This window comes from Polyodon spathula, chromosome 24, assembly GCF_017654505.1.
Source record: "Polyodon spathula isolate WHYD16114869_AA chromosome 24, ASM1765450v1, whole genome shotgun sequence".
Classification (NCBI taxonomy): domain Eukaryota; kingdom Metazoa; phylum Chordata; class Actinopteri; order Acipenseriformes; family Polyodontidae; genus Polyodon; species Polyodon spathula.
The window spans coordinates 13,551,165-13,576,653 of NC_054557.1; the positions used below are offsets into that span (position 1 = coordinate 13,551,165).

Sequence of the window (25,489 nt, forward strand, 5' to 3'; positions counted from 1 at the left end):
ACACCCACCTCTCTTTCCCTCCTCTTTCTCCAACCTTTGACAGCTAAAGTTGTCCCCGGTGTGAAAAAGGATTCTTTCTGCTCCAACACACATAAGCAGCGCACTCCTGTCTGTGTCCTGGCTGCTGAATACGGGGTCCTTGAGGTGTCAGGGCAAGTAAGGATCTTCTGACCTGGGGGAACAAAATATAAGACATTACAAAATTTAATTACAAAAATTAAGAAGGGGAAAAAGAAGAAGAACATAACCCAAAGAAGAATTTCCTCAGCAAAGTGTATTACTGGGACTTTGCACTACATTGTTTCAGGTAACTGACATCATTCTGCAAGAGAGAGAGAGAGAGAGAGAGAGAGAGAGAGAGAGAGAGAGAGAGAGAGAGAGAGAGAGAGAGAGAAGAGAGATACAGTCATGTAGTTAATTGAAAGTTGTATAAAACTGCAGTTTAAAAAAAAAGAAAAGGCTTCAACTATTCTGGGAAATGAACTTGAATGGAGCTGCCCAGTTTAGTGGTAGGAGTGTAGAAACATGTATTTACTTGTTAAGAATTATATTGGGGTTTCTGCATTTGCACATATTTGTTTATTTATTTGTGCACAGAATAGAATAAGGAGTCTCTTGTGATTTAGTTACTGGTGTGCCCTAATCACTGATTGTCCCTGCATACAGAATCAGTCTCTATGCTAGAGTTTACAGGTAGGGTTTAAAGCATTGTCTGGGCAATTCTCGCTTACCCAAATCTCATTCTGAAACACATTGGCGTCTTTTCAGTTCTCTAAACATGGGCAGATCTTTACACTTCTGCCATTCACAACAAGGGTTAAGGTTTTGTTACAGAAATGAATTCAGTGAGGAAGCTTCCTTGTGCTGTTACTGGTGTAGTTGTCCTGGAAGAGTCCTTTTTAATAGATTTCAGTTCTGGTAGTATACAGATCAGTCTTTATATCAGTTGAATATACCTCTTAAAGCACCACACGTTCATTGGAAGCAATGAGATATTGGCAGGCGAAAACTGTCACTCACAAGCATTGCAAAGGTTTTGGCAGCAAAAGAGCTCCTCATACATTGGTTGCCTAGAATTGGTTGATCTGTAGAGATTCCAAATCTAATTACAAGAACGAGCAGCACGCATTGGACTTTTGAGATTCAGCCAGCCTGTTGCCTAAGCCAGTTTGACATAGCTAAACTGCAAGGATGGGAACTAGATCTCTTTGGAGTTATTATAGATGTTACGTTTTCTGATAAATGGAAGTCAGTGGGGGAGGTAGAGATATCTACTGCTACTTCTCAATACATTATGTGAACTGTACAGGAAGAAATTGTGTTACTGTGCTGTTTTAAGCCTTTCATTTTGGTTTCTATTTATAATTATTATTTAACAATAAGTTATATGAAATCTTGAAACTAATTTACAATACCAAATTCAAGTGATTCATCTCAAAGGGTATTGTAACTATTGACTATCAAATACTTGAATAAGAGTAACCTCTAAGGCAGGTTTAAATACATGAAGAAAACTGATTCTAATGACTTCCCTGGTTCAGTTTTACTGTCCCTTTGTATAAAACTGCTGTGGTGTATATCATTAGCCCAGTATATCATTAGCCCATTTTAGCATCCACTAGCAACCTAGAAGAATACTGGGGAAAAAAAAAATATTTCAAATGCACTGTAGGTTCAAGATGCTCCAAGCTAAGTCAAAAATAACAGAAAACCTGATTAAAAGGAGCTGTTGTGTTAGGATAGGATTTCAGAAGTAATGCTACATGAATTATAAAGTACCAGAGTGTGTGGAGTTTTTAGGAAGCCTTGTGGAAAGAGTATCAGTAGTGTGCGCCTCCATGCATTCCTTGGCATGGTGGAAGCACAGACAGACATGCTCAGCAATGTGAGCATATTTGTTTGAAGGGAGCTGCTTTAGAGTATCAAGTATGTAACAATGGTTTCCACAGCAGACCTACTAGATAAATAAGGATAATGTATTCATAAAGAGTGCTTTAGTTACTAGGCTCCCTCATGAAGGCTAAATACTGTATAATATGGAAAAGCACAAGAATGTTCAGTGAATCGCAATGAAAGCACAGTGAAAGCATCTAAGCATGTTAAGCATTATTCAAACCCTGTAAATCACAGTAAATACTTAGTATAAGCAAAGGCAATTTTGAGGTATACTGCAGAATTACTGTGCGAATTTACCATGATAAACTTCTATAGAGGATACTACAGTGTCATTTTCTCTTTCACAGGTAAAAGTTTGAGAGATGAGAACAGTCTAGGTATTTCTTCTTCTTTCGTTGTTGTTAGAATTGTCAGTTATAGACATTGCCTTTACAAACCCCTTGCATAAGACAGTCTAGACCTAAACCCATGTGTTTATCCTCCTATCCTATCCATGACTGTATTAATATGCTGTATTAATATTGATATGCTGAAGTATGCATGTGCATTGAGTTCAGACGTGACTCGTGTGTGTTTTGCCGGTTCCAGGTATTACAGTCCAGTATGTGCTCTTTGAGTGCTTGCGTGTTTTTATGTGGGCTCGGGGCTGTAAATGGTGCTATTGTTTTTTGGCTATTGAAATTCCTGGCTGTTGCGGGGTGCTGACATTGCTGCTTATTGATTCTTAAGAGCCCTGCCAAACGTTGACCAAGCTCAGGGCTTTTCTTTGGCACCTACGCCTCGCTACAAAAACACCATCGTACGGTTATCGTTTTCAACTGGAAAGCTGTGGAAACAAGACCTGTACTGAGCTACTGCATAGAAACATTTGATTAGAATCAGTTCCCCAAAATACTAGTGAATCAACTCTAGTGCAGCTAATCTATTTAGTGTGCAGTCATTCTGTAAAACGATAGAAACAAATTCTAATTCTAGGAACAGGTTTGCTTTTATTAAATTTTTTAATGAAAGATTGTAAATGTAATGCCCATGAAATTGAAGGAGCAATGCCCTCTTGCCTTTTAATCCTGGACATCTCTCAAGTAGATTCTGTTATTTGTGTAAAATTGTGTGGTAGTTTCGTGTTTGCCACCTAATTCATTTCACTTAGCACCTGAGAGAGGCCTTTGTGTACTAGGCAAGAGGAGCTGGTGAATTAGCCTATTAAGTCACTTTGGAACGGGAATCATATACATTCTAAAACCACTGAAAAAATTCTAATTCTAGAGGCATTATGGTTCTAGAAATAAGTGGTGTGGACCTCAATAGCAGAATTGAGTGTTCTAAATGAACTTCATTGGAAGAACAGGGTGTTCTACTGGTATGGACATCAGCGAGAACAGAATGCTATAACTTTGCATGAATCCAGATGTGTACAGTACAGTCTTTTCTGCTGGCCCTAGACCTGAATGTGGATAGTGTTCTGTTGGCATGCTTGTTAAACGGAACAGTATGGCCTAATGCAATTAAAGTCTTCTATTAGCATGGACCTCAATGTCAACTGCCTTTGTTATTGGCATCGCTCTCAAGGGTAATAGAATGTACTATTGGCATGACCCTCAATGGGATATAGAGTGTTCTATTCAAGTGGACCTACAATTATGTGGATGATAATAGAGTGTGTTAATATGTTCAATTAATTTTACAAGCATGTTCGTATTATACAGCAGTAAAACTGATTCCTGGTACCTAATCAATGTGCAGTAGGTCACATGGTCTTTTTGCAATTAGACACTGGATTAATGGTGGGTTTTTTTGGCGCGGGGGGGGGTTTGTGGGGAGGGGGGGGGGGGGGGGTGATGGTGGACAAAAAGAAGGAGGAGCCAGCAGAGTTGAGAGGTCACATCATTGTGTTTCTGGAATGGGAAAACCAAAGAATTGGCAGCCAATTAGCAGCACAGGAGTGATTGTAGCTAGGAAAGAACTATATTGTAACACCATATTCAATACAATGCAACAGTTGCAGGTAGACTATTTAACTTGATTACAAATGCAATTTAATACAAATGCAATGTGGCCCTGATACAATTAATTATTATTGGGTAGAGAGTCATACATATGAAACTATCTTACTATCCTTAGTATAGGACCTTTGCATTGCCATCACAGTGCCACTGAAGATCACTTGGTAAGGGATCCTCTGTCGGAGGCAGTGCCTCTCTCCCGGCCCCGAGGATCTGGCGGGATGGTGCCAGGTATGACTCGAGGAGGCCAGGGATGGGGTGTTGTTTGCTCTTCAACCCACATTTAAGTCAAGTTTAAAGTCTGGGCCAGGACAGATGTGCAAATATTAGAAGTGCATGATGCGAGGGCTCTGTGTGTGAGAGAGAGCTGGGCCGAAATCTGACAGCACAGGAATTCTTAGTGTACTGCTCCTGTTTGCGTGTCTGTGAATGTATGTATACATAGGGCTGGACCAGTCTGCTTGCACCAAGCTTTTGACAGCAGTCACCAAGGGCCAGCAATGAGTGGCCCATTCTCAATCTTCTGAGAGCAAGTTAAGGCAAACCATTTTCACTCCGTGGTTCCCTTGGTTCATCCAGGTAGCCCGGTCAAGACCAGCATTATCAGTGGAGACTCATTTTTGGTTGGATAACACTTGTAATAAGTCTAATCAGTTTATAACATATGAGGCAGGAGCAGGTACTTCGCCGTGTTACTATCAGCACTACAATGTGTAATAATACAGGCCTATGAAAGCACGTTGTGGATGCACGTCGTCATTGTTTCCGCTTTGCTCAATACTTGGCGTTGAGGACCCCTTTAGTGTTTTAAAAATGCCCTTGATCAGAATGGGACGTGTAGATTGCAAGTGTAGTTCATTTACAATGCACACTTTTTAAAAGTTCACTTCCAGTTGCATTTTCAATAAAAATGCACAGTGCTTTTAAATGTCTAGCACTTTTCATAGTCCTGTAATTGAAAATGTATTTCAGTGTTACTGTAACTTCAATAAGAACTGACAGGATGCATTTGGCTTAGACTCCTGATAATACGAATCACTGATAAACCAATTTTTTTTTGCTGGTCCATTGAAATTCGCCTGTATAATCATTGCCTTGTATCACTTGACTGGCACGCAATGCATCTACTTAAGTAATGTTCTCCTAGCTAATGCAAATCAACTGTAATTGATTAAAGTGACACACTATTTCATATTTACAACACCATCAGATGAACTTTATTTATTCCCTTAAATCAATGGCTATTGATTTTATAGATTCATGGAGTCCAAAATCAAATGATGTACCACACGCACCATTTAACATTGTTTAGGAGAATTTCTGCTTGTTAAATACTGTATATTATTATGTGAATTATATATCAGGTGCACAGTCAGTCAGCTTTAGGCAATACAAGGCCGTATTTAATGAAAATGAGCTGCAGTTTTGCTCCCACCTGCACAATGCATACAGAGGAAGAAGATTTATACTTGCAACAAAAAAAAAAAAATCACTTAAAACGACTTTTATTATCTGTTTCTTGTTTGTCCAGTAAGTACCACAAGATGGCGCAGGCTCCCACGTTCTTTCCCTGAACAAATCGTGTTCTGTTTGGCTTTAGTTTCTCAACAAAAGGAGTCTTCAGAGCTGCAGTGGCTACACACAGTGCCAGCAGTCTTACACACGGTCCCAGGAGAAGCCAGGAAAATTCTTTAAAAGAGAGGACTGTTGCTCAAAACTAGCCAAACCAAAGTCCAAGGCAACAACGGAAACCTTAAAGTTTACTTAAAAAAAAAAAAAAAAAAAGTAGTTCCTTGTAACTGAAACAGAACAGGCAGTTTGTGTTTGAGAGAGCGTGGGGCTTGTGTGTTCATCTCGCTCTCCTGAAACCGCTCTGTCAGTGAGAGCTGAAGACAGCAGTACTGTTCACCTAAAGTAGCTTTTCTTTTAAGGCAATGAATTGCTGCATTAAGCAGGCAAAGCAGTCAGCTTCTCTTACTAGGCTTTAAATGACCAGCCCTGAGTGCTTGAATTGAATTTGTGGGCTACCAGGTCTCAATTCTCTATGAGTCTCAGATCACCCCATACTGAGCTCACTGTATGGAATTGGCTGTCTCTCAACGCTCAGATATCTACAGTGCATTGCACAGAATGTGCTGTGTCTCAGTCTGGCTTATCCAATGTGAACATGCTGTGTTTGATGGTCATCAAAAGCCTTGATGAATCATACTGGCTTCCCCCCACATCTTAGCAGTTCATTTCATTCTTTGTTGTTGTTGTTGTGATTTTCGTTAGATATTCAGTGTGCACTGGTGAGCAGGCAGTGGTGTTCTTTGAGAATGTTCTCATCTGAGTGCATGACGTGAGTATTTCCATTAAGGCTATGAATAAGACTGTTTTTATAACCTCGCTGCCGCTGGTTTTAGTCTGTAAATGGAGCTGTTGATTATTTTCACTCTTTGTGTTTTTGAATGGGGTTAGTGGTGTTTCTCGTGCATTGGTAAGGCTTTCTATGACTGGTTTGTTAGAGGTTGAGAAGTTTATCACCACACCACACTTGAATGCCAAGTTTACATGAGGCCACTGGGGTTCATTACCATTATTAACCAACACTTGCACTTTCTAAATGAGAGTCAGGGCAGTAGTTCCATATGCAATACTGTTGCTCTGTATTAAAGGCTAGCCCAAGGTCAGAGTCAATGGCATTTCTTGTTCATGTTATACTATAGTTATTTCCATGAATGAGAAATGACTAATAACTATTTTGAGCGGAATAAGGAGAGAAATAAACACTGCTTAATATGGAGGGAAATCATTTTACATTAAGTCACAGTTGATTTTAAAAATAGTTTATACTGGACAGAATAGGATGTTTTTTGGTGAATAAATCCTGGTTTATGAGGCTTGTAGCGTTTTTAGTGTTTGCTACTCTGTGGTCACCAATAGTGAAGATGGAGCACGTTTCCAACTGGCTTATCCAGTAGAAACAGATTGTAATAAACATGTTCAATACATCAATAAGTGTTCTGCAATGTCTGGGCTTGCAGTGTAGCGTTACATGTCCACTGCAGTGAGGTCCTACCACTTATCAATTCAGGGACATTAATCGACATTTTCAAATATTCTTCTTCACACCAGAGCTTTTTCAAGATAACGGGACTTTTTCTTTTTTTGACGTTCTCATGTAAAGATGGTATAGTCCAGTAGATTAATGTTTCAGCTATTTCACATCCCCAGAGCTGTTTGCACACTTCACAACACTGATAACGGTAGAAAGCCAAAGTGATTGTCAATGTGGTTGTACAGTAGGTGTGCACACTAGTTTATGTATGCACACTAAGTCTCTTTGTATTCACTTCAACCTTGTCCAATTAAGTAAATGCATACAACTGGGCTTATAGTGGTTATAGCTGTGGTACCAGGAAACTGTGGTCCAGTGTTGTATGCTAAAACACTGGCAATATGGTCTAATCTTGTGGTTAAACCTAACAAACTGAGCCTAGTGGTTTCAGCTGAGGGACTGGGAGACCGTGTGGTCTTGGACAGTGTAGTTAGAGCTAAGGGACTGGGAAATGTGTGGTCTTGGGCAGTGTAGTTAGAGCTGAGGGACTGGGAGATGTGTGAGCTGGTGATAATTGCTGAGGGAAGGCAGGGTTGAAGTCATCAGTTCAATTACTTGAAAAGCCATACTTTTATCAAACAATAAAAACAGTTAACATTTCTGAGTTGAAAGTTGTGTTTGTGATTAAATTTCTGAGTTGAAAGAAGTGTTTGTGATTGAAATTTCTGAGTTGAAAGTTGTGTTTGTGATTGAAATTTCTGAGTTAAAAGTTGTGCTTGTGAAAGCAGTTGATGGGTTCTTGGTAGGGGTGTGCTGATACTCATACCCAATGCCATAAACTGACAAAATGTCTGTGCCCCAGAGGAGAGGGAAATAGGCTTCCACTCAGCTTTTAAAACAAGTGAATTGCCATTGATAATGAGTTATTAAAGTGAGAGATGGACAGTTTGTCTTGTGTTGAAATCTATTAATACCTGCTGGTAAACTTCTTAAAAGCAGTTGTGAGTATGAATATGAGTATCGGGACACCCCTGGTTCTTCATCTGACTGTGTGCCATGAATAGTGCTCAGAGGGGTTTCATACTGTACCCTGAACCCCTGGTTCTAGCCTACCTTCTAAGCTACTTGACTTGTACTTACACTGATTACTTCAATAGGCAGTCCTGTCCCAGCAGTTAAAGTGCGATGGCTTTCAAATACAAAGTGCTAAATGCCTGATTGAAAGGAGAAAGGGGTCCCTCTAACCTTGAGCCCAGCTTTAAATAGGTCTGTGGAAAGTAAGTGTTACAGATCCCAATCTATAATTGCTTCATGACTGTGCAAGGACGTTATTTTCCGTAATGAGAGAGCTCTTTGTACACTGGCAATGCACAGCCAAAAGCACCGCACTCCTGCTGCCAGATACTACAAATGTATTGATTTTATACATCTACAGGGAAAGCTTACAGTGCCTGATTATACTGGATTATAGTGAAGCATTGGAAGGAGATGTCAGAACCTTTAGAAGTTTACCATAGTAAAAGAACAGCAAAGTGTAATAAAGCATAGCGACAGCATGGTAAAGCATAGGTAAGCATTGCCATGAACAGCAAGATATATTAAAGAATATTAAAAACGTGGCAAACCAGGGTAAACTATGATAAATGTATAGTGTAAGCATGGGAAAACTGTAAAAATACAGTGCAAAAATAGTGTGCTAAACTTTTATATGGGAAATCTAAAAAATAATAAGGAAGCTTGTGTCACAGAGAAAGTTAGCTCTCAATCTGAGATACTCTGTAGACTTCCCCATGAATAACTACAGTTGAATTTGACATTTAATGGCGTCATAATCAAAACCCTATCAGCCAATCAAAGCTACATATATCAAATATTCAATTCCATTTAATATTTTGTTTGTGTTGTGCAAGGAATCTAAAGATATAAAGTCAAACAAACTATTGTGATGTCAGCCCTGTCTGGGTTGAATCGTGATACTGAGTTGCTGAGTTTCAGCTACATGGTCAAGCCAGGTATTATACCAATTCATTTAACATGTGCAGGGGTCTGGCAATGACACCTCTTTGGAAAACACAGCAAAGAAAGGGCCAGTTTCTAAAAAGGTTGGAAATGCGACATAGTGGAATATTTCCACCTTTTAGCAGCTAGGAAAATATTAGGAAAAGCTCAGTAAAGGATATATAAAAAATATAAGAGGCCATTCTTTCAGGTATATTTTTTATATTACCATATAAAAATATACCTGAAAGAATGGCCTCTTGTTTCATCAGAAGAAATGCAAGCTTTTGTAATACAGACACACATTTGTCAAAGCATTTGGTTGAATTCATATTGACAAAAACTACAGCGACACCTCAAAATGTAGTCCTCAGAATGTAGTCCTCAGAATGTAGTTTTCAGAATGTAGTTTTCAGAATGTAGTCTTCAGAATGTAGTCCTCAGAATGTAGTCTTCAGAATGTAGTCCTCAGAATGTAGTCCTCAGAATGTAGTTTTCAGAATGTAGTCCTCAGAATGTAGTCCTCAGAATGTAGTCTTCAGAATGTAGTCCTCAAAATGCAGTCTTTAGAATGTAGTCCTCAGAATGTAGTCCTCAGAATGTAGTCTTCAGAATGTAGTCTTCAGAATGTAGTTTTCAGAATGTAGTCTTCAGAATGTAGTCTTCAGAATGTAGTCCTCAAAATACAGTCTTTAGAATGTAGTCCTCAGAATGTAGTCCTCAGAATGTAGTCTTCAGAATGTAGTTTTCAGAATGTAGTCTTCAGAATGTAGTCTTCAGAATTAAGTCCTCAGAATGTAGTCTTCAGAATGTAGTCCTCAGAATGTAGTCTTCAGAATGTAGTCCTCAGAATGTAGTTTTCAGAATGTAGTCTTCAGAATGTAGTCTTCAGAATTAAGTCCTCAGAATGTAGTCTTCAGAATGTAGTCCTCAGAATGTAGTCTTCAGAATGTAGTCCTCAGAATGTAGTCCTCAGAATGTAGTCTTCAGAATATAGTCCTCAGAACGTAGTTCAGAATGTAGTCTTCAGAATTTAGTTTTCAGAATGTAGTCTTCAGAATGTAGTCCTCAGAATGTAGTCTTCAGAATATAGTCCTCAGAATGTAGTTCAGAATGTAGTCCTCAGAATGTAGTCTTCAGAATATAGTCCTCAGAATGTAGTTCAGAATGTAGTTTTCAGAATGTAGTCTTCAGAATGTAGTCCTCAGAATGTAGTCTTCAGAATGTAGTCCTCAAAATGCAGTCTTTAGAATGTAGTCCTCAGAATGTAGTCTTCAGAATGTAGTCCTCAGAATGTAGTCCTCAGAATGTAGTTTTCAGAATGTAGTCTTCAGAATACGTCAATGGTTTTCCTGGGCTCAATGGTAGAATTCTTAGGCCACACATTTTTTCAAGACATTTTCAGACAGTTATTCCTTGACAGATCTCCCTGCCCTTTCAGTATGTATCAATGCTCTCTCTCTGTCTCCAGGTGAACTATGACCACTTTGCTCCTACTGTTCGTTTGTTTGCGATTCATCGCAGCGACAATCTCCACTGAGCTGTCAGGTGAGTGATCCCAGCTTCCTCATTATAGCCCAGCCCCACTCTCCAAAGCTAGCACTGTATCTGCCAGGATCTATAAGCAATCCCGTACAATCCAGCCCCTCAGGACCTTGGGATTGCTTTTAGATGTTAATCAAAGTGGAATATTCCAACCGGAAAAGCCTTTCTTATGAGTTTCCGCCTCCTGCGTTAAATCTGCTGTACAAGTTATAACTGTATGATGCGTCTGTTCTTATTGCATTTTAAACTCTTTCAACATTAAGTAACCTCACAGAAAAACCACCCTAGGATAAAAATGTGTTGTTTTGAGTGGAGTTATCTTTCTTAAAACTGTGTGCAGTTTTGAAAGAGCTCAGCCTAGCATAGCTACAGTGAATCAGTAAAATGAAAACTGCAGCCAAACTGCACTTTAATCAAAGTTGTTTCTGTCCCTCTTACTGTGCCCCCTCCTTCCCTTTCGCCATAGACCCAGCTAGTGCACTCAGCGTGAGCATCCCGGGGCAGTCTCCACTGCGTCCCCTGCTGGGCAGCTCGCTGGTCGTGCCCTGCTACTTCCTGGACAGCACACCCCATGACCCCACTTCTGCCCCTCTCACCCCCCGGATCAAATGGAGCCGGATCTCCAAGGAAGGCGAGTCTGTCATCCTGGTGGCCACAGAGGGAAAGGTTCGAGTCACTGCCGAGTACATGGATAGGGTGACCATGGTCAGCTACCCCCTGGTACCAACTGACGCCACTCTGGAGATCAACGAGCTGCGTACCAGCGACTCGGGTATCTACCGTTGCGAGGTGATGCATGGCATCGAGGACAGCGAGGACACTGTCGACATCCAGGTCAAAGGTAAACACTGCCACACGCAGACAAACTGACAGGCATTTCACATTTTATCATAAAGAAGCATCTTGAATCCCGAGTTGGTGGATTGATTTTCCTGTGTATTCTCTCTTCCACATGTCTAGGATGCATTTATATAATAATAGGCACTTTGAAAGGAAATTCATGTCAACATTCATAAATGGCAGCCAATATGCACTCCTACATACAGCTTACCCTTCTGAATTTGAAGTTGTATTATTACCTCTAGGGTATAACTGTGCTGTTATGCCCTTTCTGCAGGCATTGTATTCCACTACAGAGCTATCTCAACTCGCTACACCCTGACCTTCGAGAAGGCCAAAAGTGCCTGCATACAGAACAGCGGCACCATCGCCACGCGTGAGCAGCTGCAGGCAGCATACGATGATGGGTTCCACCAGTGTGATGCTGGTTGGCTCTCAGATCAGACCGTCAGGTGAGCTACAACCTCCTGCTTCCCCCAAACATTTAGTGTTCCGTTTTTAAGGGAAATTCCTCAAATAACTGGATTTATACCAGGGTTGTCCAAAGTTGGCCCTTCCACTCCTGGTCTTTGTTCCAGCCCTGTTTAAAATAGTTTCATTGAACCAATTAAACCTCCACCCAGACCCTGAAGTAGTTATATAATTGTACCTGTTAAACCTGAAGTGGAATGGCCCTCCAGGTCCGTGATTGGACACCCTGATTTATACAGAAGTCACATTGTCCCAGGTCATGGTTTCAATCCCCTTTGCCCAGTGGAAAGATAGACCAACACAAATCAGGCACCTATCTTTTATTGAAACAACATTTGTCTAAAGACGAATAAAGATATGAAGGGCTTAACCAGACCGTGTATTTACCTCACACATAGAATAGATGTAATTTAGTAAACAGTGCTCTGCAGTCTTTGCAGCACATATGTTGAATTATTGTACGGTTCCTAGGTATCCAATTCATAGTCCACGAGAGGGTTGCTACGGTGACAAGGATGAGTTCCCTGGTGTCCGAACGTACGGAATTCGGGAAACTAACGAGACATATGATGTGTACTGCTTCGCAGAGGAGATGTCAGGTAACAATGCCTTCTCTAGTTATGGAATTATGAATTCAAGGTGAAGTTATAGTACAAAGCTTGAACAAAACCTACATAATGTCCTACAAGTCCTGACATCTACTACTGACTGCTGTCTAGGCTGTTGAAATTTCAGCTGTTGTTTGCTCTTCTGTGAATACAGGCATCTATTTCAGCTATCACGCAGCTGCGTGTTTAATATAATAAACCTGCAAATTAATTTAGATTCGAAGGATGTTTAGACATGACACTTTTTAGACCATTAAAATGTACCCCTTGTGTCACTGTCTGTGTTTCTAGAATTAACGAGTGACATTCTCATTTTTTGCACTGCAGGCAAGGTCTTTTACTCCACCTCCCCAGCTAAATTCTCATTCTCGGAAGCAGAGGAGCAGTGCATTAAGCTTGGCGCCCAACTAGCCACCACTGGGCAGCTCTACCTGGCCTGGCAGAAGGGCATGGACATGTGCAGCGCAGGCTGGCTGGCTGACCAAAGTGTCCGCTACCCCATCACTATAGCCAGGCCAAACTGCGGGGGAAACCTGGTGGGTGTCCGAACCGTCTATCGCTACCTGAACCAGACTGGCTATCCCTACCCAGACTCCCGCTATGAGGCCATCTGCTACCGAGGTGAGTGGGCGGTTTAAGCGTCTTCCTTTGATTTAAGCAATGTGTGGTAAGCTGGAATGCTTTGTTGTGTAAGCACAGCAAAAACATTTTTGGTCGTATGCCTTCCTGCTTTTCAGATGAGCCAGTGGAAGCTGTCACCGCGGCGACAGACGGATACCAAGCCACAGAAGCAGAGGAAGTGACCACAGAGATCGGCAGTGGTCTGCTGACGGTTGAGACCTTCACTGAGGGCCCGGAGCTCTTCTTCACCAAGCTGACCTCGACGGGGGAGCTCCAAGGAGAGGTGGTCACACTGGAGCCTGTCGACCTGACTGGCACTCCCGCGGTAGAGCCCTTCAGTGCCACTGAGGTCATCGAGGGATTCCCCCCCTCTGTCACCATGGACTTCGTCTTTCCAGGTGTCAACGTCACTGATCTTCCCTTGTCTCCACCTCCTGGCATCACCGAAGAGGTCCTGACCCCGGAGGAGGTTACGGCAGAACTCACCGGCACCCCAGGGTTCCTGGTGGAGGAGCTGATCAGCGTGGTCACTGCCGCCCCTGAAATCGGCTTTCCTTTGGTAACAGAAGGAGCTGAAAATGCCACAGACGTGCAGGAGGAAGTCAGCACCCTGACCACAGAGCTGCCACCCACTGCCCTTCTCCCAACAGGTGAGCCTTTCACAGGGAAAGCAACTGCAACAAAAGTGGAATTATTAGCCAGATATGAGTGTAGTGACTCCTGTAATTGCATATTTAAAAAAGGTAATTTTTACATTTTACAATTTTATATGTATTTGTTTTTCCTTGCCAGGTTTGGTGTTCCACTACAGGGCAGCGTCCAGCCGCTACTCCCTCACCTTTGCCCAGGCTCAGCAGGCATGTCTGGAAAACGGTGCCGTCATCGCCAGTCCGGAGCACCTCCAGGCCGCTTACGAGAGTGGCTTCAACCAGTGCGATGCAGGCTGGCTCTCCGACCAGTCCGTCAGGTAAGGCAGGCACAGCCGTCCCTCTCTAGGGGAAAATAACCGCAGTTCGACTTTTTGTTTATTTATACAAAGGTGTTTAATTCCATGTATAATATTCAATGTACTTAATATAACCCAGTCAGATTAGTTAGTTAACTACATATGCAATCTTTTTATAATCAAATTCTAACAAACATTCTCTAGGAATTAAACAATTTTAAGTGTTTGAACTTTTTTTATGTATTACCAGGTATCCAATCGTCACTCCACGAGACAACTGCTACGGTAATATGGATGGGTTCCCTGGTGTGAGGAACTATGGTGTGCGTCCGGCCAGCGAGCAATATGACGTGTACTGTTACATCGACAAGCTCAGGGGTAGGTAACATTTACATGAGAATGAGCAAGCGACTATCATGTGTAACATGTGCAGCGTATTGTCAGTTTAAGGATATCATTGATAAGTGAGGCAGTGTGGTCCGGTAGTTAAAGTCCAGGGCTTGTAACCAGAATGTCACTGGTTCAAATCCCACTGCTGCCACTGATTGACTTACTGTGTGACCCTGAGCTTAACCTCCTTGTGCTTGTTAAATCAATGTCCTATTGTAAGTGACTCTGCATATAATGCACAGTTCACAGCCTACCTCTGTAAAGCATTTTATGATGGTCATCCACTATGAAAGTCGCTGTATAAAAATAAAGATATTATGGTTATGTACCATAGTACAATACCGGAAAACTACCACTAGGGGATACTAAAACAAATGCTTACTTGCCTTTTGTTAAACAACTACAATAAAGAGGGTGCAAAGCAAAGCTGTCTGCAGTGTGTTTATTCACAAGCCCATATTAAAATAAAATCAGTTAGGGGCTGAGAAACACCTCAGTAACCATTGTGATAATTTGTAGCAGTGATGAATTTGAAAGTCTAGACAAAATGACTGCATTCAATCCTGTACATTAAGGTGCAAACTGAATCTCAGCTGATTAACATAGACTGTTTTGCTTTCATGTTTTTGCCTGGATCTCAAGCAGGTACCAGGACCTGCAGTGGATTTGTACAGCCTGGGAACAGTGATGCTGCAACCTACTTACTCTCTTTCTGTCTCATCCCCAGGTGAGGTTTTCCACGCAAGCTCAGTCGAGCGCTTCACGCTTGAAGAAGCCATGTCATATTGCCTTGACCAGAACGCGACCCTCGCCACCTGTGGAGAGTTGCATGCCGCGTGGAAGCAGGGTCTGGACAAGTGTCGCGCAGGTTGGCTGCTTGACGGCAGCGTGCGGTATCCCATCACCACCCCAAGGCCCTTCTGTGGTGGGGGGAAAACCGGCGTTATCACCGTCTACCGGTTCCCCAACCAAACAGGCTACCCAGAGTCACACTCCAAATATGACGCCTACTGCTTCCGAGGTGAGTACCCTTTCGACTTTTTTTCCTCTATTACATAATAATCTGTACATTATGCCATCATTGGATAAGATAGAATAAAATTTAAAAAAATGTACTTGACCAGTTCACAGATACACTGGAGGGACACGTTACATCGTAGGTAAGGCTTTTGTTGTCACATTGAGCTCCTTTAGACTACAAAAGTATGCCATAGAAGGTTACAGCAATACCATCCTAAACCCCAAGCTCTGCCGTTACTTCCTATCACATTTCATTGCTTCACAGAGCATATTATTTTCCGTCATCATTGTATTGTTGGAGTAAAATCACAACTACTAAAGAATGAAAATCATGATTCCTGTTTTTTTTTTTCACCAAGCCGCTGAGGAGGAAGCTGTAACTGCATTCCCAGAGTTGGAGAAGGTGACCAGACTGACCCTTGAGGTGGAGCCACCAGTCACCCCCACAGGGCTCTGGGAGTACCCTGTCACTGGCACGCCCCCTTACGAAGACGAGCTATTCACAGGCACAGAGGACATGTTGCAGACAGGTAACAGTTCAGTTCAATCTTCCTCTTACAGTACCACAATATTTGTTATGTTGTAACTCTCACCTCATAGTTTGAGTCCTTCTTTCTCTCTCTCACCCAAAGGGAATTATGAAAAGATCTTATACCGCTGGGCAACCACGTGTTAAGATAATAAAAGTGGATAAACTAGTGTTACTTCATTCTTGGTCTCAACCCCATTCTTTTCTCCCTCGCTCTCTCTCTCCACAGTGAACGTTACGGCCATTCCCTTGATCACTGTCCCACCTGAGGACATCAGCGGCTCTGCGTACAGCGGGCTGCCATCGGGAGGAAGCGCCATTTCTTCAGGAGATGAATCAGGAGTCATGTCTGGGGACATCTCAGGAGATGCCAGCAGCAGTGGAATTCCAGATATGAGCGGGGAGGCCTCTGGATTTGCAGTCACCAGTGGATTGACCTCTGGGACCAGCGGCGAGGGGTCAGCTATAGATGTGACCTTGATTGACACTGAACAATTTCAATCTGGCCAGGGATCTGGTGTCTTCCAGGAAGCTGGAGGGGAGATTTCAGGAGAAACATCTGGATTTCCAGATATCAGCGGGCAGGGATCCGGAGACTTAAGTGGGTTCTTTTCCGGGTTCACTTCTGGGTTCCCTAGTGGGGACTTTTCTGGCATCAGTGGACTCTCATCAGGGATTCCAGACATCAGCAGCTCCGGAGTGACATTCATTGAAGGAGGCTTTGTTCAGGTGATACCCACGCCACAGGTCAAGGAAGAAGCAGGAGTGGGAAGCCTGGAAGAAAGTGGCATTTCATCTGGTGATGCCAGTGCAGAATACAGTGGTCTGCCCTCTGGAATTCATGATGCCAGTGCGGATTATTCTGGGTTCCCTTCTGGGTTTCCAGACATGAGTGGGGCCATTTCTGGAACCAGTGGACTTCCTTCTGGCTTTTCAGATACCAGTGGGTATTCATCAGGGATCATCATTTTGGATGGAGATTGGATTGAGATTGAGACAAAGATTCCAAAAATTGAGGCTGAAGCAGGACAAGAGGTGGAGGCCAGCGGTTTGCCTTCTGGAGACTTTTCTGGAATTTCTGGAATAAGTGGACTTCCCCTGGACACAAGTGGAGACATTTCAGGTTTCCAGGACTTAAGCGGTGAGGGTTCAGGAATGCCAGACATAAGTGGACTTTCATCTGGAATCCCAGATTTAAGTGGTTTCACTTCCGGAATTACAGATCTTAGTGGACTTTCTTCTGGATTCCCTGAAATTACTATGGTAGATCTCGGATTGGTGGAATTAGTTCCCCCAACTACCAGTGTGGAGCAGGAGCTGGGTGGTGGGCCGTCCGTGCTTCTGGAATTCAGTGGTCTGTCATCTGGGGATGTTTCAGGAGACTTGTCCGGATTACCCTCTGGTATAAGCGGGGACGTATCTGGAATGGTGAGTGGACTTTATTCAGGGGAGCTGGACTTCAGCGGCTTACCCAGTGGATTCCCCTCCGGAATACCAGACATCAGTGGATTTGAATCTGGATTCCCAGACGTGACCCTTGTAGACTGCAGCCTTGTCAAAGTGACAGAAAAAACAGATGTTGAGCAAGAACTGGGAGAGGGTCCTTCTGGATTTCTGGATTTCGGATCCGGAGAGCCAAGCGGGTCCTCTGGACTTCCAGATATCAGTGAAGCATCAGGAATCCCAGATATCAGTGAAGCATCGGGAATCCCAGATATCAGTGGAGCATCAGGAATCCCAGATATCAGTGAAGCATCAGGAATCCCAGATATCAGTGGAGCATCGGGAATCCCAGATATCAGTGGAGCATCAGGAATCCCAGATATCAGTGGAGCATCGGGAATCCCAGATATCAGTGAAGCATCGGGAATCCCAGATATCAGTGAAGCATCGGGAATCTCAGATATCAGTGGAGCATCAGGAATCCCAGATATCAGTGGAGCATCAGGAATCCCAGATATCAGTGGAGCATCGGGAATCCCAGATATCAGTGGAGCATCAGGAATCCCAGATATCAGTGGAGCATCGGGAATCCCAGATATCAGTGAAGCATCGGGAATCCCAGATATCAGTGGAGCATCAGGAATCCCAGATATCAGTGGAGCATCGGGAATCCCAGATATCAGTGGCCTTCCTTCCGGGGAGGTTTCAGGAATCTCTGCTAGTGGAGATGTATCAGGGTTTACAGACATCACCTTCCTTATCTCGGAGGAGGTGATAGAAGTGGCCACCAAGCCAACGATGTCCCAGGAGCTGGGACAGGGGCCCCTGGAAGCAAGTGGAGAATCATCCGGGATACCTGTAGCAAGTGGGGAGCCCTCAGGAGTCCCAGACATTAGTGGAGAAGTTTCTGGAATACCTTCCGGAGATTTACCTGCAGTAATTCTGAGCTCCGGCTCTCCAGACCAGGAACTTACAAGCAGTACTGGTGGTCCAGAGGAGACACTCTCAGAAATAGGACAGGTCGTTCCTGAAGTACTCATCACTCCACCTGTGCCCATTGCACTTACCACTGCACCGGCAGTGATTGCCATAGAGACACCGTCAGTTCCAGAGGAGACAGTCTTGGAAGGTACTGTAACGCATTACACTTTAGCCCCAATTTACATACATTATTGAAAAATGAGTGTCATTCGAAAAATGTTGGCTTGGGGTCAAAAGCTTAGCAAGACAGGCGTGATGATTTTTTGCAAACCACAAATAGTGAGAAGATGGCAATGATAATGGATTGCAGTCAGCTAAGAGGTCACCACCAAGAAATGTTCTTCATTTCAGTAGTGGGAGTGGCAGGAGAAGCTTGTGCAGAATATATGGCTGCAGTGAGGGCTGTAGTTTGAGTAGCTTAGTGCTAGGCTGTGCTTAGAGTTGGGCTAAAGCGTAGGAGGAAGCAGACTTGAGCAGGTCCGTGGTTAAAGTACTTGGCTAAAGAGCAGGGGGTAACGGGTTACCTTGATACTGAGTGCTAGGTTGCATTGCTTTTCAGGAACTTCCATAAGGCAATAAATGGCAGCTAGTATGGAAAAGGGTTCTGGCTAACCTGGTATTTGATTCTCAGATATTCCCGACCCCTGTGTTCCAAATCCTTGTGGCACAGGAACATGTGCAGCCCAAGACGGGATTGCATTCTGCCGGTGCCCGCCAGGACTGACCGGAGACGACTGCCAGATGGGTAAGTCTGAGCTTTGGGCTGTTTATTCTGTATTTTAATTTTCATTTGAAATAGAGTCTCATCATCGCAGATCAAGACCCGACAAAAAGCCCACTCCTTACAACATAAAAATGCAGGATACACTGTATTCTGTGGACCACTGTTGTAAAGAAGAGAAATAGTGTTATTCTTAAACATTTGAAATGTTTAGAAAACTGCTTGACTGACACTGTGCTTTTATTTCACAGAAGCAGGTTTCACAAATAATTGTCAAATTCTTCATTGGTACTGGGATCATCTATGACTATTAAAAACATATATGTGTATAGTATGGGTGTGATGGTCCAATATATGAGCCTGACTCGCTCTTTTTGCGTGGTCCGTTGCATTCTTGAAAAGGAAATAAAGGTTTGGGTTTTGTTCCCATCTCTCCCAGAAGGATCTTTGTCTTTTCAAATTTCATTACAGGTTGATGACAACAAAGCATGTAAACATGGAATGGTTAGTTGTTCCCTCAACGTGTTTGTCTGAATTTCTTGCTGTGGCTTTGCAGCTGCGTGTGAACAATTTACAAAACAATCTTAGATAACTTTTGGGTGGCAAATCTTGTGTTCTGTAAAGTATGCTAAACTGTGGTTATGGTTCATGTCATGGTGAATAAAACAGCATCTGACTTGGCTCCATGACGAGCAACCAATTGTTTTTGCTTGCAGTTGAATACTCTACAATTCATCCTATATCTGGAAGTCTCCAGAAAGGTTGTTTGGCACAGGTGGGTGTCAAATTGTAAAGCCTGGTGTACATCATATTCCTGTTCAGGTTACTGGGAAAGTCAGCGTTAGAGCTTTTGTTTTCTATCCTTGTGTTTGGTCTACTTGTGTCTTCGTAGTTTACTCTTGTCTTTGTTTGTTTGTTTACTTGTTTGTTTTGTGTTGTCTGCTGTGGTGTTCAGCATTTCACCAGCCCTTGTTCTTCAATGTTGGTGTGTTGTGTGGCCTGTCTACAGAGCTAATGTTCTTTGTGAGAGGAGACTTGGTTGTTTGTGTTGTTTTTGTAGTTGTGTCTGCCTGTCTCTGGGAAAGCCCGCACTCCTTTCCTGTTTCATCCTAACTCCATGCCTCATTTTCATTTCTCCAGCGCCCTTTACAGTTAATAAAAGCTGAACCCCAACTTGTTCTTTTTGCTTCTGTTTTGAATCGGTTCACTAAGTCGCTGCTTATAAGTTGTTGATCAAGACATTATTAAATACCTTAATAACACTAAACTCTAAGAATATCATTAAGAACTCTGAGAACCTAGCAAGATACTATAACACTTTTTTTACTCATAAAATCTCATTTATTTTAAGTAGGAGTAGCTCTCAAGAGGCCAACCATTACACAAAAAGAATGAATGTTGAACTGTACTGTATACACTGCATTTAAAATGATTATGCTCTGATGTGGCATTTAATTAGGATTGTAAAAGGAACCCAATTCTGCAAAGTAACACAATCTAAATAGCAAGTGATTTACCGCTTGAAAAACTGGGAGAAAAAAAAACCCAGCTGAATGCTATATATTAAACATCATAGAAGATTTACTGTGCCAAACTCAGAGCAAATACATACTCACTGTTTCAAATAATTTCTGAGTATTATTACAATAATTCAGTGATTGATGAGCCACATGATAGCATGCCAAGATGCATCTACAGTACCTAGTTCATTTTCAGCTCAGGACACAGGATTATACCAACTTCAGTACTGTGAAAATTACTCAGACTAAACTATTGAGCTGCCTGTCCATCGTCGTGGACAATTGCAGAGAAGCGGGATACTATTTTTAGCCAACATGTGAGTCCAGATATCCACACTTTTTCTTCCAAACCATAAAAATGAAATAAAAGAAACAGACACAGTTGGTTGACATTGGATTGAAGTTGTCAATGACTCATTCTTAACTCAGCATTGTGAGTATAACATGAAACTTCTTAAACACAGATAACAACTGAAGCAGCAACGCTAGCAACACGATTCAAATACGCCCCCCCCCCCTCATCTGCACCCTTCCTCCCCTGTAGAACAAGCACCCCCCCATCTCGCTCTGCTCCTCTGGGTCGCATTCCTAGCCAGGAATCCTAACGGCAGACCCTTCGTTTCTTGCAGACATTGATGAATGCCACTCGGGGCCCTGCGTGAATGGAGCTTCCTGCATTGATGGCATCGACTCTTACAAATGCTTATGCCTTCCCAGCTACGGAGGGGACCGCTGTGAGAAGGGTACGATGAAGGCTTCAGCTAATTTTACTAACAACCGCTCAAAGACAGGAAACAAAAAAAAAACAGTGCTTACAAATGCTCGTTCGGTGGTGGTGATTGGTGGTTGGTGGTTGGTGACCTCATGTGGTGGTGATTCATCAAGTTGTATTTTTGTTGATGTTTGTGGATACTCGTATTGAACAAAGAGCTATCTCGGTTTTCCTGTTCAAAGTGACCCTCTGCCCACAAACCTGCTCCATCCATGATGTAACGGGCAGTGTTGTGTGATGCACTGCCGTTACAGAGTCTGTCATGCACATGGAAGGTTTCTGTATTGATTCTGCTGTTGTGTAGATTAAGCAATCTATCTAGTGAAAACTGATTTCTCACTAATTGCTATACACTGTTCCGATCACACACCTAATGTGAACTGCTGCATAACACGATCAAACCGCTATTAACCAGCGTGTAGATAAAGTGCTCTTATCTACTGCAGAATCGCACCCTATCTCACCGCTGCATTAGCAGACAGGGAACTGTGCTGTGTATTTCAAATGCTCTCTGACCGCAGGTTTAGTTAGAGTAACTTCTTCTTCTTGTTTTATTTTACTGTATGCTTTTGATTGTGATTTGCTCATTGGTGAGTTCATTGTATTCTCTTCTTTGATCTGTGTTTTTCGTTGCAGATTTTGTTATTTTCTCAATTTACAAAAAAAGAGCGCTGCCCTGTGCACGCCTTTACATGATCCAAGGCAGTTCTTCGACATGGGCGTAGTGGATTCTGCCACAACAAACTGTGGTCCTGAGCCAAAATAATAACCCATTTCCTAATGTAACTTTGTTTGCATGCATCAGTGGTAGTGACCGTTTCATGTTAGTGGTGCTTTGAATGAAAGCGTTTGGTTCCTTCAGGCACTTCAGGTGAGTCTCCGAATTGGAAACCCCTTGCATAGCCCTCACAGCTCAGGTTCCTTCAGGCACCTCAGGTGAGTCTCCGAATCTGGTAACCCTGTCTCTGTATTGGAAACCTCTTGCATAGCCCTCACAGCACAGGTCTGGTTTTGTACCTGTATGTTTCCTTCATATAAACCCTTCTTACTGCCAAGCCACTCACTGGGTGCTGTTGTCAGAGCATGTCAGCTCAGACTACAGTCGCAAATAGTGTGGGATACTAAATGGGAAAGGTTCGTTTTGTGCAGCTAGAAAGACCCGCTTTGTCTCAAGATTTCCTCAAGACACACAGATAAGGATATGGTTTTCATTGCAAAAGCATTACGATTGGATGCTTGCAAAGCAATGTCAATGTCAACCATCCAACCAATCACTGTACTCATACACTTGTAGCTACAACGTGGGTCCGCCATCAGATTCTTCTTAATCATTTTCGAATGCGCAGTGGAACCCGACTGAAAAGTCGGGTTCCTCACCTTTTCTCACTCCCCTGGCCCGCCCCCATACAGATTCTCTATGTATCTGTAGTGTAATACTCCAGTGGTATGATTTTGTCCACACCTGCTGTTCCTGCAGACTTGGAGACCTGTGAGGAAGGCTGGATGAAGTTCCAGGGAAACTGCTACCGCCACTTCTCTGAGCGGGAGACCTGGGTGGATGCAGAGCGCCGGTGCAGAGAGATCAGCTCCCATCTAGTGAGCATCATGACCCCTGAGGAGCAGGAGTATGTGAACAGTGAGTATCGAGTTCTACCCGGGTGGATGCACTATAGAAATATATTGCAGACTGTAGAAATATTCTTCAGAAATGGGCTGAATTATGCATACAGATGTCAATGGAGATGGACTTCTTTGTATATCAAGTGAATGCAAATGTATATTATTTCTATTAGGTAAGTAGTCTACTGGCCCAATTCTGAAGCAATGGTATAATGGTATAAAACTAACAAGAAATTGTTTCAGTAGTTTTATTCCCCTTGAAAACAGGGCTTCAGGAATCCAAACATGCATGCAACACTAGCTACTGAACAGTGTAATGTTAAAAACGATGAATTCAGCATAGAGATGAAATATTTCACAATAAGTCCATGGATAACACTTAACATGCGGTGTGTGCTGTGTGTCTAAAGAACCCCAGCGGTGCTTCATATTCGCCTGCATTGCAAACCCAGTTGCTAAGCTGTGCATGTTTGACTGGAGGACACCACAGGCTCTGCAATCTCAATGTGAAATAACACGGAGAGCTTCTGTTGACTGCAGTGCTGTTCTATAGAGTCAGACTGTTTGATATCGATCACTGTCTCGCCTCCAGACAACGCGCAGGACTACCAGTGGATCGGACTGAATGACAGGACGCTGGAACGCGACTTTCGCTGGTCTGACGGACACCCCCTGGTGAGATCTGGCTGGCAGCTAAATGCTGCGTCCAGCCCTGCTGTGTGATTAATAGATGATTAATGAACTTCTCAGGCGCTGGTTCACACAGTACAGTGCCTTTCCCAGCCGTGTGAGAGCTCGGTGTGCTGGCAAGGCCTCCGCGAGTGAGGTAATGAGCCAGACAGTTTAATCACACAGCCTTTCTTTCCCTAGAGAAAAGATAGAGACACAGAGATTTTTTTGCCTTTTTTTAATTAAAGGTTTTTGTGTGAAGGGCTATTCGGAATCTTTGATAACTTCCTTAAATCACACTCCAAATGTCCACTGTCATCGCTACTGCCACCTTCAGGCAGTGACCAGGACTGCAAGCAATTGAAAGAGAGAGAGAGGGAGTTTATTTTTTTTTAAATATAACACTTTTTTGTCTGGTTTTGTTTTAATAAAAACAGCAATTTGAGAACTGGAGGCCTAACCAACCGGATAACTACTTCAGTGCTGGAGAGGATTGTGTGGTGATGATCTGGCATGAGAACGGGCAGTGGAACGATGTGCCCTGCAACTACCACCTTCCCTTCACGTGCAAGAAGGGCACCAGTAAGTACAAGAATGAAGTACAGCGGAGCGCACAACCGTCACGTAACCCCAATGTTATTAGCCCACCCCTCATGCCCACTAAGATGCAACTAAATGTCGGGTACTGCAATGTTGTGCACAGGGCTTGGGTTAAATTGCACTAAAGGGCACACATGTTTCATGATTAAAGCAGTTTGTGGCATTTTTATTTGCCCAGAATCCTATTCATGCATGGTGAAGCAGCGCTGGCAATTGTCATTTTCTATAGAGGATTGTCAATTTTCACTAATCAAACCTTTTCACAAAACCCTCTGATTTTTGACATGACACTCCAATGTGTGCTGTCATCATTACTGTATGCTGTCATCTTCACTGTATGCTGTCATCATTACTGCATGCTGTCATCATTACTGCATGCTGTCCTCTTCACTATATGCTATGCATTTTATTATCTTGATAGGTCATTCGCCCTAATGCAAGCTGTGGAAGCTGATTGATCCTGTTCATTTAGGCTTACTCTTACTGTACAGAGAAAGGCTATGTACAAACTAGCCATAGAAGCTAACAAATCCTGGGCGTGTCTTTCCCTCCCCCAGTGTCTTGTGGATCCCCTCCATTGGTAGAAAATGCCAGAATGTTTGGAAAGAGTAAAGACCGTTACGAAGTGAACTCAATAATCCGGTACCAGTGCAACCACGGGTTTACACAGCGCCACCTGCCTGTGATCCGCTGCAAGGCAGATGGACAGTGGGAGCAGCCTCGAGTGGAGTGTATAGATTGTGAGTGTTTTACAATACACAGCAGCACAGCACAAATCAGACAGAGGAATGGTTGCATTTTCCTACACAAGGAATTTGTTGCAGACCTATTTATTGTAGCAGATTGGTTTATAACAACATTTTAGTAAGGAGTCAAATTGTACAAAAAAAAAAATAACAGACATGATACCAAAACTGTCCTTTAAAACAAATGCAAAAGTAATAATCATAATCATCAGCATAATCATATTCATAAACATGTCTTCCTCTTTCTCCAGCCACTGCCTACAGCCGCAGACTACACAAGAGATCAACTAGGAGTCGATCGAGACAAGCCAGCAGATCTTGGGGAAAACTCAGATAAAAAGGGAAAGGGGAGATTGCTAAAGAAGAAAGATTTTTAAAAAGATAATTATTTTAAAGAACATTTATATAAAAAAAAGAGAGAGTCATTTTTCTGTCTGAAAAAAAAGAGAGATTATAAAATAAGAACCACCCATCTTGTATATACAAACACCAAAGCGAGCTAGCCTTGAA

The 25,489-nt window shown here is 42.7% G+C and overlaps 1 protein-coding gene across 2 annotated transcripts; it reads left to right on the forward strand.

The window, feature by feature from the left end:
• Positions 1-2: 2 nt before the first annotated feature.
• LOC121299105 (aggrecan core protein-like) lies at positions 3-25,489 on the forward strand. Of its 2 annotated transcripts, XM_041226648.1 has the most exons (19): positions 3-307; positions 10,409-10,485; positions 10,949-11,323; positions 11,600-11,774; positions 12,265-12,392; positions 12,729-13,022; positions 13,139-13,672; positions 13,815-13,989; positions 14,219-14,346; positions 15,086-15,379; positions 15,738-15,908; positions 16,137-18,479; positions 18,963-19,076; positions 21,202-21,315; positions 22,822-22,980; positions 23,557-23,639; positions 24,071-24,215; positions 24,791-24,973; positions 25,231-25,489. In XM_041226648.1, exons 2-19 carry the CDS (start codon positions 10,416-10,418, stop codon positions 25,314-25,316), a joined length of 5,571 nt encoding a protein of 1,856 aa, XP_041082582.1. In that variant the 5' UTR covers positions 3-307; positions 10,409-10,415; the 3' UTR covers positions 25,317-25,489. The 2 variants fall into 2 exon arrangements, with proteins under 2 accessions (XP_041082582.1, XP_041082583.1); XM_041226649.1 differs by lacking the exon at positions 21,202-21,315 and having other exon boundaries at positions 4-307.